The sequence below is a fragment of the Rhinoraja longicauda genome, chromosome 31, assembly GCF_053455715.1.
Source record: "Rhinoraja longicauda isolate Sanriku21f chromosome 31, sRhiLon1.1, whole genome shotgun sequence".
NCBI classification, from domain to species: Eukaryota; Metazoa; Chordata; class Chondrichthyes; order Rajiformes; family Arhynchobatidae; genus Rhinoraja; species Rhinoraja longicauda.
In genome coordinates, this window is record NC_135983.1 from 19798040 (window position 1) to 19811188 (window position 13149).

A 13149-nucleotide genomic window follows, 5' to 3' on the forward strand; every position below is an offset into this window, starting at 1 on the left:
CCCTCACCCAGTTCCTTTCCCTTCTCCTTCCGCTGATCTCCCATTCTGCCCTACTCAAGTACACCACTTTCCTTTTTTTCCTCCTCTCCCCCCTCCCCCTGAGCCCTTCCATGTACTATCCCTCCCTCCAGTTTCGCATTTCCTTTTCCTTCCTTAACTGATTCCACATCTGCAAACTTTTGCTTCCATTTCACCGTTGTTACTATCTCAACCAAGCACCTCTCCTCACTTGAATCACTGGCCAATTCCCCTTGTCACTCTTTCCAAGCTTTCTCCCTCCACTCCATCAGTCTGAAGAAGAGTCCTGACCCAGAGAACATCATCTGTCCATTTCCTTCCACTGCCGGGCCTGCTGCATTCCTCCAGCACTTTGTTTTTTTTTGTTCAAGATTCCAGCATCTGCAGTTTCTTGTCTCCACTCCAGCAGACTCAATACTGAGGCTGTTCTCTCTAATGGTAGGGGTTTCGGAATTGAGCGACAAAGAGGAGACAAGGGCAAACCCTCAGACCACACGCAGGTTGACTGTCCCTCAGACACTTACGCAGACACTCATTCGCAGTATGTGAGGTTCCACGTGCCCAAGGTCTGTCGTGGAAAAACGGACGACACTTGTCACAGTCCACGCCGGTCGTGTTGTGCTGACACTCACACACAGGCCTGCCCTGGTCATTGGTTACACACTCACTGGCATGGCCATTACACTTGCACCTGAAAACACAAGCAGAGAAAAAGAAGTTTTTGTTTTTTGTGCCTTCCACCACATTTAGCATTTTATTGCCATGTTAGTGTAGTCCACATGTTTAATGCTGGAAACATCATTACAATATAGTTTGGTCTACTAACCTACTAACCCACTAACCCACTAACCTACTAACCCACATGTCTTTTGGATGAGGGAGGAAACTAGAGCATCCAGAGGAAAGCCACGAGGTTGCAGGGAAAAAGTGCAAACTGCACCCAGACCACCCAAGGGCAGGATCGAGCCTGGGTCTCTCGCACTGTGAGGCAGCAGCTCTACCAGCACTGCCATCCACATCATTCCCCCCCCCCGCTTTGTTTAAAGGAGTGAATGACCTTCTATTCCTGATGCCCCCAAACTCTTTATGCCTAAGTTCCTATGGTTTCCTGTCCAAATTCTGAGAACCCACCCTCAAGAAGGGATGTTAATTTTACCTCCATACATTCTCATTATCCTCGTAAGGGTTGCACAGAAAATAAAATGGGGAGAGGAAAACCAGGAACTTTTGACAGGCCAGAGAATGACAGGTTGCATGATTCGGAGCAAGAATGGAAAGGCTCCAACACTCATAAACGGAAGTCATTTCAATCTTGAGTTCAGGCTTCCAAGAACCAGCTGCTCAACAGCTGTCTACAATCAAGCAGATCCTTTGATATATGAAAAAATATTTGGCAGTGACGTAGAGAAGAGGTCAGCGTTATAATATGCTGCCCTTTGTTGAAAAGGACATTCACTTATTATAGCATTTTTTACAACCTCAGATATCACAAAGCACTTTATACTCAGCATGGACCAGCAGGATTCCAGAAAGTAAAGATACAAATTGGTGTTTTTGAGCAATGTTGTTTCAGGGATATTCAGAGCCCTCCATAATGTTTGGGACAAAGACCCATCATTTATTTATTGGCCTCTGTACTCCACAATTTGAGATTTGTAACAGAAAAAATCACATGTGGTTAAAGTGCACATTGTCAAATTTAATTAAAGGCCATTTTTATACATTTTGGTTTCACCATGTAGAAATTACAGCTGTGTTTATACATAGTCCCCCCATTTCAGGGCACCATAATGTTTGGGACACATGGCTTCACAGGTATTTGTAATTGCTCAGGTGTGTTTAATTGCCTCCTTAATGCAGGTATAAGAGAGCTCTCAGCACCTAGTCTTTCCTCCAGTCTTTCCGTCACCTTTGGAAACTTTATTGCTGTTTATCAACATGAGGACCAAAGTTGTGCCAATGAAAGTCAAAGAAGCCATTATGAGACTGAGAAACAAGAATAAAACTGTTAGAGACATCAGCCAAACCTTAGGCTTACCAAAATCAACTGTTTGGAACATCATTAAGAAGAAAGAGAGCACTGGTGAGCTTGCTAATTGCAAAGGGACTGGCAGGCCAAGGAAGACCTCCACAGCTGATGACAGAAGAATTCTCTCTGTAATAAAGAAAAATCCCCAAACACCTGTCCGACAGATCAGAAACACTCTTCAGGAGTCAGGTGTGGATTTGTCAATGACCACTGCAAGATGCAAACAACTGGTTAGCTGCAAAAATAGGATGGCCAGGTTACAGTTTGCCAAGAAGTTTTTAAAAGAGCAACCACCGTTCCAGAAAAAGGTCTTGTGGGCAGATGAGACAATTAACTTATATCAGACTAATGGCAAGAGCAAAGTATGGAGGAGAGGAGGAACTGCCCAAGATCCAAAGCATACCACTTCATCTGCGAAACATGGTGGTGGGGGTGTTATGGCCTGGGCATGTATGGCTGCTGAAGGTACTGGCTCACTTATATTCATTGATGATACAACTGCTGATGGTAGTAGCATAATGAATTCTGAAGTGTATAGACACATCCTATCTACTCAAGTTCAAACAAATGCCTCAAAACTCATTGGCCGGCGATTCGTTCTACAGCAAGACAATGATCCCAAACATACTGCTAAAGCAACAAAGGAGTTTTTCAAAGCTAAATAAAGGTAAATTCTTGAGTGGCCAAGTCAATCACCCGATCTGAACCCAATTGAGCATGCCTTTTATATGCTGAGGAGAAAACTGAAGGGGACTAGCCCCCAAAACAAGCAGAAGCTAAAGATGGCTGCAATACGGCCTGGCAGAGCATCACCAGAGAAGACACCCAGCAACTGGTGATGTCCATGAATCGCAGACTTCAAGCAGTCAAGCAAAGGATATGCAACAAAATACTAAACATGACTACTTTCATTTACATGACATTGCTGTGTCCCAAACATTATGGTGCCCTGAAATGGGGGGACTATGTATAAACACTGCTGTAATTTCTACATGGTGAAACCAAAATGACTAAAAATGGCCTTTATTAAAATCTGACAATGTGCACTTTAACCACATGTGATTGTTTTTCTATTACAAATCTCAAATTGTGGAGTACAGAGGCAAATGAATAAATGATGGGTCTTTGTCCCAAACATTATGGAGGGCACTGTACTGTATACTGAGAGATTTCCATTGCTCTTCTTCTACATAGTGACCAGGTGCTCTTTTACATCCAACAGAGGGAGAGGGGCAGATGAAGCCTCCACAATGTCTAATTTACAAATCCGTACTTCTGATAACGTAGAACTCTCTCAGTGTGCCACTGACTATAAGTGTCAGCCTAGATGTTTACGCTCAAGTACAATGAAGCTATGGAGCAAAACACAAAGAGCTGGAAGAACTCAGCGGGTTAGCCAGCATCTGAGGAGGGAATGGATAGGCAATGAGTCAGGTCACCATCTTTCCTACCTCCAAAAAGGGGTCCCGACTCAAAAAGTCATCTATTTATTCCCTCCACAGATGCTGCCTGACTTGCTGAGTTCCTCGAGCATTTTCTGTTTTGTTCTAGATTACAGCATCAGTAATTTCTTGTGTCTCCAATGAAGGTATTGGTTTGATGGGACAATGAATGTAAAAAAAGACATGTTTTGATGACATTTTCTTTTTCTATCTTTAATGAATAAAATCTATTTTTTTAATTACATTTTTTTTTTAAATTTTAGTGCTTAAATCTGTGAACTGAAAGTTGAAGCCACAACCTACTGACAGAACAATCACTACTCAGCCATGACCAACACATCTACGCACGATGTAACAAAATAGTGAACAGATTCACCCAGAGGTGGCATTTGACAGGAAAACCTCGTGAAATTGTAACTACAAAGAGAAAAGTATGGCGAGTCCGAGACTTGTAGTTGTGGATGAAGTTTATTGCAACCGCAATACACGAATACAGAATCAAAACAACAAGTCGCAGGACAACCAATATAAACTTACTGTCTTCCTTGAAGACTCAAACGAACTAACTCAATCGGGCGCCAAACGCACCCATGACATCGCTGACCAATCAGCGATGTCCTTCCCTGGACCAATCCCCATGGTCGCGTTCCCACGTGACCTCGCTGGCCAATCCGAGGGTTCGACGACCTAGACCATTCTCCATGGTCGCTACATGACCCCCCTCAGAACCCGAGGTGCGGAACCTAGCTGGGAGCCTGATTTCGCGACCACAACGAGTACGGAGAGGGACAGCCTGAACCACAGGAGCCGGAGGTTCCGGACTTGGTGGAACAGCCGGAACGGGGGGCTCCGGAGGAACTGCCGAAACGGGAGGTCCTGAAGGAACTGTCAGAACGGGTGTTTCTGGACTGGGCGGAACTAACGGAGGTCGGCCTCTCCGAGGGGTTTGACCGACCAAAACTGGTTGATCCGGGTCCAAATGGGCAGGTTTGAGCCGGGCCACCGAGACGAGTTCGCTCTTGCCGCCCATGTCTAAGGTGAAAGTAGCCGTTCCCTTACGTAACACCCGGAACGGCCCTTGATAGACCCTCTGCAACGGGGCGCGATGGGCATCCTTACGCAGAAAAACAAACTCACAGTCTTTCAGGGCAGCCGGTTCATGCACCATGGAACACCCATGGCGTGAAGTCGGCACTGGAGCCAGGGAGCCCACCCGTTCCCGGAGAGATGCTAACGCTGATGGGACCGAAGGGAGCAGGGCTGAAGGGTCCGAAAAAAGGTCTCCGGGTACTCGAAGTGTCGAGCCATATACTAGCTCTGCAGACGACGCACCGAGATCTTGCTTAGGAGCAGTCCGGATGCCCAAAAGAACCCAAGGGAGTTGGTCCACCCAGTCCGGGCCTTCAAGCCTTGCACTGAGGGACGCCTTAAGTTGGCGGTGGAACCTCTCTACGAGTCCATTTGCCTGGGGGTGATATGCAGTTGTGGGTTGTAACTTGGACCCGTACAGTTCCGCCAGCGCGGCCCAGAGGGACGAAGTGAACTGTGGCCCTCTGTCAGTGGTAATGACTGCCGGGACCCCAAAACGAGCTACCCAATGGAGGGCCAAAGTCCTAGCACAAGACGCTGACGAAATATCAAACAATGGAAAAGCCTCTGGCCACCGGGTGAACCGATCCACCACCGTGAGGAGGTGGGTGTAGCCCCGGGAGGAAGGCAAAGGTCCGACCAAATCCACGTGGATGTGAAAAAAACGAAAGGGCGGGACCTCGAAATCCTGTACGGGGGGCTGGACGTGGCGCTGGACTTTAGCGGTCTGACAGGCCACGCAGGAACGTGCCCACCCCGCTACCTGTTTCCTCAGGCCATGCCAGACAAACCTCGCTGCTACCAAGGCAGAGGTGGAGCGGATGGACGGGTGCGCCAACCCGTGAATGGCATCGAAAACCCGGCGCTGAAGGGAGGGCGGTACTACCGGCCTGGGGCGAGGAAGAGAAACATCGCACCAGACTTTCGTGCCCTCCGAACCACAAGCTACCTGGGCCAACTTCAATCCCGAAGTGGTGGACTGGTACGTCGAAACGGTATCCGCCAGGAGCTGTGCCTCCGCAAGCTCCTGGGGATCCACTTCGCAGTCCACCGCCGAAATAGGGGGAAAAGCAGGTCTAGACAGGGCGTCAGCAACGGCATTCAGCTTACCCGCGATATGACGGACATCTGTGGTAAATTCTGAGATAGCCGTGAGGTGCCGCTGCTGGCGGGCCGACCATGGGTCAGACAATTTCAAAAAAGCGAATGTTAATGGCTTGCGGTCCGTAAATGCCACAAATGGGCGGCCCTCGAGGAAATACCTGAAATGACGGACAGCTAAATGGAGAGCTAGAAGCTCTCGGTCAAATGCGCTATATTTCAGCTCGGCCGAATTTAGTTGCCGGCTGAAAAACGCTAAAGGCTGCCAACGGCCACCAACCTGCTGCTCCAGAACTCCACCCACCGCCACGTCAGAGGCGTCGACCGTCAGGGCCGTGGGGGCTGAGGGGCTTGGATGGACCAACATGGTGGCGTCTGCCAAGGCTGCCTTAGCTGCCGTAAAAGCCGACTCTGCGGCCGGGGACCACAACAATTCTACTGGATTACCTGCAAGGCATTGGAAAAGCGGGCGCAGGACTCGCGCCGCTGCCGGAACGAATCTATGGTAGAAATTAACCATGCCAACGAACTCCTGCAGCCCTTTTACTGTGGTGGGCCTGGGGAAAGCCCGAATAGCCTCCACCTTCTCTGGCAAAGGGGCAGCGCCGGCAGAGGTAATTCTGTGCCCTAGAAAATCGAGAGCAGGGAGGCCAAATTGACATTTGGAAGGTTGAATAATGAGCCCGTGGTCTTGGAGCCGCTGGAACACGGTCCGCAAATGGGCCTGGTGTTCCTGCACTGAGGGGCTAGCTACCAGGATGTCGTCTAGATAGATAAACAAAAAGGGTAAACCCCGGCCCACGCGGTCCATCAGTCGCTGGAAAGCCTGTGCCGCGTTCTTTAAACCGAAAGGCATACGCAACCATTCAAACAACCCGAACGGAGTTATAGTTGCAGTTTTTTGTATGTCCTCCGGTCGCACCGGAATCTGATGATATCCTCGCACCAAATCGATTTTGGAAAACACTACCGCACCTTCCAGCCCAGATGAAAAGTCCTGTAGGTGCGGTATGGGGTAGCGATCAGCCGTGGTGACAGCATTGAGACGCCGATAATCTCCACATGGCCTCCACCCCCCAGATGCCTTGGAGACCATGTGTAACGGCGAGGCCCACGGGCTGTCAGACTGACGGACAATTCCCATTTCCTCCATCTTCCTGAACTCCTCCTTTGCCACCACCAGTTTGTCGGGCGGCAGTCTCCTGGCCCGAGCGAAAACGGGAGGGCCTTCGGTGTGGATGTGATGGACCACACCGTGTTTAGCCGAAGGTGCGTCGAAACGTTGAACGAGCAGCTCCGGGAACTCGGCCAGAATCGCAGCATATGAGTCGGGGGCCGCGACGACGGCCTGGACAGTAGGGCTGAGCGAGGAGGCGATTGTCGGAGCGACGGGCTCCTCTCCGGCGGAAGGTCGGAGGTCGTTACCGCGGACATCAGGAACCAGTGAAAAAGCCCAGAGAAAATCTGCGCCCAGGATCGCTTGTTTGACGTCAGCTATGATGAATGGCCATTCGTACGTGCGGAGGCCTAAACCCAGGGACATTTTCCGTGTACCGAACGTGCGAATTGGGCTGCCGTTCACCGCGATGAGGGTGGGACCTGTCTTACCCGATCTGGTTTCGAGGTCGGTCGGCGGCACTATGCTGACGATGGCTCCCGTGTCTACCAAAAATTCTGTGTCCGTGAATCGATCATGGACATAGAGGCGCCGGTTCTGGCCAATCGTAACTGCCCCTATGTACGATCGGCCGAGGCATTTCCCACGAAGGTACAAGGCAAACGGCAGTTGCGGGATTCGTTACCCCATCGTAGGTGATAATAGCACCAGCCGCGCTTGTGCGGATCTTTTTGGCGGGCTTTCGGAGAATTGGCGGGAGACGTGGCGCCATCTTGCCGTCGCTGTGGCGTGGTCGCCGAGGTCGAGACTTTGTTGATGGAATCCCCTGCCTTGTTTTTTCCCGCTATGAGCGCGTCCGCTTTCGCTGCATATGCTTCAGGGTCCTTAAAAGAACAATCCGTAAGCAGCAATCGGACATCCTCGGGGAGTTTTTCGCGGAATGCCTGCTCAAACATCGGGCAATCCGTATGCTCACCGGCTAGCACCATCATTTCGGCCATGAGGACGGAAGGCAGTTTGTCTCCAAGCTCCGGTAGGTGCAGAAGTTTTGCCGCACCACCATGCTTTTTTAACCCGAAGGTCCGCAGTAATACCTTCTTCATGGTTTCATACTTGTCTTCCGCAGGTGAATTTATTATGAACCGCATCACGCGCTTGGTTGTGTCCGGCGATAGCGCGCTGACGAGGTAGAAATACTTCGTGGAATCATCCGACACCTTCTTTATATGGAAATGGGCCTCGGCGTGGATAAACCAAGCTTGCGGTGCGTACGTCCAAAATAACGGAAGATGAACGTCCGCCGCGCTTGACTCCGGTGTGCCCTGCTCAGTCATCGTCAACGAGGCGTCGGGTTTTTCTCAGTCGGTGATCGTCCAGATCACGTTCGGGGTCACCAATATGGCGAGTCCGAGACTTGTAGTTGTGGATGAAGTTTATTGCAACCGCAATACACGAATACAGAATCAAAACAACAAGTCGCAGGACAACCAATATAAACTTACTGTCTTCCTTGAAGACTCAAACGAACTAACTCAATCGGGCGCCAAACGCACCCATGACATCGCTGACCAATCAGCGATGTCCTTCCCTGGACCAATCCCCATGGTCGCGTTCCCACGTGACCTCGCTGGCCAATCCGAGGGTTCGACGACCTAGACCATTCTCCATGGTCGCTACAAAAGTATGTTTATCAAAGGGGACATTTTGTGAGGCAAAAGTCAAAGATGGATGGACATGAGCAAGAACAGAAGAATTGTTTTTGAGTATCTTGGCCAGTGAGATAGATCATAGCGGCAGTACTGGGGCATTTTCGGTAGCACCTGGACATTTCACCAGGGACTCCCAGTTGCCATGACAACAATCGCCAGCTTCTCATCTAAGGTGGACTTGGAAAGAAATCTGGGCCATGAACAGTGTAACCAGCTGTTATCACTACAAAGCAGCCAGATGAATCCGCAGCCCCTCGCCCTGACTCCGCCATCATTTACTCACCTCACCATCCTCTCTGCTTCAGTCAGATTTACGGGCCTGGCCTGGGATTTAATTTGTTTTGTTTATTCCATTGCCTGCAGCCGAGGGGGTGGAGGCATTAAAGGATGTTTGTGGCGGCACATTGGATCACAGAATGGTTTGATGTGGTAAACATGTCTGTCTGTCTGTCTGAGACCAAGAAAGCACGAATGGGAAAGGAAGAGAGAGAAAATGGAACAGAGAGCGAGTTAGGAGGGAAAGAGTGAAGGAAAAGGGCGAAAAAATAAAGGCAAAGACAAACAAAACAAACATTGTCAGAGAAAGACAGAATTAGGCAAAAAGAAAGCAAGAGATAGAGGGTAGAGCAACACAGCGAGGAGGGGAGCAAAATTGAGAGTGAAGGACGTAGAGAGGCAGACAATGTGGAGAAGGAATGAGAGCATGTGTTGAAAAGCAGAGCGAGCATGAAGGGCAGATTATGAAAGAGTGGATGACTATCCCTCCAACTATCCAGAACGAGCTAGCCTTCTGGATATAATTGTTTTCCACATTTTCCTCTCTTACATCTGGTTCTCATTTGGACAGATGAGCAGTTGCCAGATGTCCATTCATCATTTAGCTGCTTCCAGCTGATGCATCAAGACAGCCTTGTTCACTCGAAACTGGTCAAAATACCTGGGCGGCATCTTCCAACAGTTTTGAGCCCCAACTCACGAGAATATTATCTCCAAATATAAGGAACTAAAACATTTAAGATGCAAGGTAGCTTGCAAAGTACCACCCCAAGATGACACTGAAGAGGGAATATAGAACAGGCCCTTCGGCTCACAATGTCTGTTCTGAACGTGATGCCAAGACCAGCTCTTATCTGCTGCACATAATCCACATCCCTCCATTCCCTCAATATTCATATGCCTATCCAAAAGTCTCTTAAATGCACTATCCTATCTACCTCAACCACCATCCCTGGCAACACATTCCAGGCACCCACCACCCTCAGTGCAAAAATCTTGCCCTGAGCATCTCCTCTATACTGCTTCCCTCACCTTAAAGGGATGCCCGCTCGCATTTGATTTTTTCAATCCTGGGGGATAAAGGTTCTGACCGTCTTCCCTATCTATGCCTCTGATAATTTTACATACATCTCTCAGGTTTCTCTGCAACCTCCAGCTCTGCAGAGTAAACAAGTCTGTCCACCCTCTTCCTGTGGCTAATACCCACTAATCCAGGCATCTTTCTGGTAAATATCCTCTGTACCCTTTCCAAAGCCTTCATGTCCTTCTTGTACTGGGGCGACCAGAACTGCATGCAATACTCCAAATGCGGCACAACTAAAGTCTTATAAAGCTGCATCATGACTTCCTGACCCTGAAACTCAGTGCCCTGACCTATGAAACCAAGCATACCATATGCTTTCTTTACCAAGTCAAGTCAAGTCAAGTTTATTTGTCACATACATATGCAAGATGTGCAGTGAAATGAAAGTGGCAATGCCTGCGGATTGTGCTAAACTACAAAACAGAATAGAAAAAAAAATTTTAACTCAAAAAATAAATGAATACAGTAAATTAAATTAGTCCCTGGTGATATGAGAGTTAACAGTCCTGATGGCCTGTGGGAAGAAACTCCGTCTCATCCTCTCTGTTTTCACAGCGTGACAGCGGAGGCGTTTGCCTGACCGTAGCAGCTGGAACAGTTAATTGCTGGGGTGGCAGGGGTCCCCCATAATGTCGCTGGCTCTGGATCTGCACCTCCTGATGTATAGGTCCTGCAGGGGTCGAGTGTAGTTCCCATAGTGCGTTCAGCCGAACTCACTACTCCCTGCAGAGCCTTCCTGTCCTGGGCAGTTCCCAAACCAGACTGTGATGTTCCCGGACAAGATGCTTTCTACAGCCCCAGAGTAGAAGCAATGAAGGATCCTCAGAGAGACTCTGAATTTCCACAACTGTCTGAGGTGGTAAAGGCGCTGCCTTGCCTTACTCACCAGTACGGCAATGTGTGTTGTCCATGTCAGATCCTCTGTGATGTGGACTCCCAGGTATTTAAAGCTGCTCACCCTATCCACAGTAACCACTCTATCTATTTGTGTTGCTGCATTCATGGACCCTCTGCACATCAATGCTGCTAGGGATCATGCCATTAATTGTATATTTTCCCCTTACATCCGACCTCCCAAAGTGCAACCCTCAGACTTGCTTGGACTGCCATTTCCCCACCCATTTGTGTGACTGATCTATAATCCTGTAGTACACTTTGACAACCTTCCTCACAGTCTGCGACCCCACTATTGTCACCTGCAAACTTACTAACTAACCTATTTACGTTTACGTCCAAGTCATATATATATATATATATGTATATCACAAACAGCAGCGGTCCCAGCACAGATCTCTGCGGAACTCCACTGGTCACAGACCACCAGCCTGAATATTGTCCTTGCACCGTGGTCCTCTGTCTTCTACCAGTAAGCCGGTTCCAAATCCATACGACCAAGTCACTGATTCTCTCGGACATTTTAATCTTCTGTAACAGCCGACCGTGAGGGACTTTATCAAAATCCATATCGCTAAAATCCATATCGATAACATCCATGGTCATCCCTCATTAATCACCTCCTCAAAAAACTCAGTCAAGTTAGTAAGACATGACCTGCCGTGTACTAAGCAATGCGGACTGTCCTTGAATAACCCATTCCTTTCCAAAATGGAGTAAATCCTGTGCTGAAGAATCCTCTCCATTAGCTGTCCTACCACTGACATGAGGCTCACCGGCCTATAACTCCCCGGATTTTCTCTACTTCCTTTCTTAAATGAAAGAACAACATTAACTACTGACTATTATATATACTGACTATCCCACGGTCTAGGCTTAAGCTCAGGGGTGACCGTGCTTTTGCAGTTGCAGCTCCTAGACTGTGGAACAGCATCCCTCTCCCCAACAGAACTGCCCCCTCCATCGACTCCTTTAAGTCCAGGCTCAAAACCTATTTCTACTCCCTAGCGTTCGAGGCCCTCTGAGGGGGTGCTGTGAACTGTTTATGTATGTGCTGTTATGTTTGTGTGCCATTGTATGTTCGTTCTTAGTACCTAATCAGATGTACAGCACTTTGGTCAACGTGGGTTGTTTTTAAATGTGCTATACAAATAAAATTGAATTGACTTGACTTGACTACTCTCAACTCCTCACCTGTGCCTAGAGAAGAGGCAAAGATCTTTGTCAAGGCTCCCACAAATCCCACTCTTATTTCTCTCAATAACCTGGGATAGATCCCATCAGCGCCTGGGGATTTATCCACCTTAATGACCCGTGATTTAAATTTGAACAACCTGTGTTGGCATTACCAATACTTCCACTATCCCAATCCTCTCCCTTACTCAGTAAATCAGTCATCCATTCCTGGAGAGGTTCAGGGCATCCTTGAGTACTAGCAGTGCAGGGTAATTATGGTGAGGAAAGTGACTCACTACAAACTGTTTATAATGCTTTACATTTGGAGTGCACATTTGTGTTAGGGTTGGTTTTCACCACACTCGCCCATGACAGATGTGACCTGCCCAGGGTTTTCCGAGGACTATCATTGCGTTTGTTTATGACAATTCATATCCCAGACAGGCGCTTCACACAATTTAAAGCACTTCAACCCTAATTCCCACCCAACTTCTATCAATTATCCTTCATTTCCCTGTAATTATCCAGCTTTAAAGTCAGCCAAGATTTTTATTCTGGATGGTGATGAGTTCCAGGCTCCATTGAAGGAACTCTCCATTCTCCTGAACTCTCTCTTGGCCTTATTGACGATTATCTTATGTTTATGGGTCCCCACCATCGCAAATGCCTGCACTAACAAACACTCCAATAACCTCACATCAATCATCAGGCAATGCCCAGCTTCCCTTTTCCGCAGAGAACATTACTGGCCTTGCTGATAGATTTGCCTCTTGGTTCTGGCAACTTTTTGAACTTACGTAACAGCGACATTGTTGAACGAGCGGATTGATAAGTGGATGAGCTGACACTGTAAGGAAGATGTGTAGGAAGGAACTGCAGATGCAGGTTTAAACAGAAGATAGACACAAAACGCTGGAGTAACTCAGAGACGATGCCCGTCCCACCGAGTTTCTCCAACATTTTGTGTCTATCTTCGTTGTGAGGAAGATGCTCAGTTTAGATCATTCAACCAACCTGAAGATTAGATCAACACACTGTGGAGAAAAGACTGAAGGGGCAGCGGATAATTACCTGCCTCCCACAGACAGATCAGATATGGCATAATAATAGGACCGCAGGACCTGGGGATCCTTGAAGAGATCGTCGCCAAAGGTGTTCAGTCGGTTTAAGGAGATGAGCAGATCGGTGGCCGTTACCCATTCCTGCAATGAAAG

The 13149-nt window shown here is 48.3% G+C and overlaps 1 protein-coding gene across 2 annotated transcripts in view; it reads right to left on the reverse strand.

Annotated features, from left to right (window-relative positions):
* Positions 1 to 13149, reverse strand: part of LOC144608553 (laminin subunit gamma-3-like) — a 98030-nt gene that overhangs the window by 38482 nt on the left and 46399 nt on the right. For both annotated transcript variants that reach the window (XM_078426489.1, XM_078426488.1), the window contains exons 3-4: positions 13007 to 13137; positions 543 to 709 (exon numbers count right to left, since the gene is read on the reverse strand). In XM_078426489.1, the coding sequence (XP_078282615.1) occupies positions 543 to 709; positions 13007 to 13137 (298 nt within the window). The remainder of the gene's footprint in view (positions 1 to 542; positions 710 to 13006; positions 13138 to 13149) is intronic.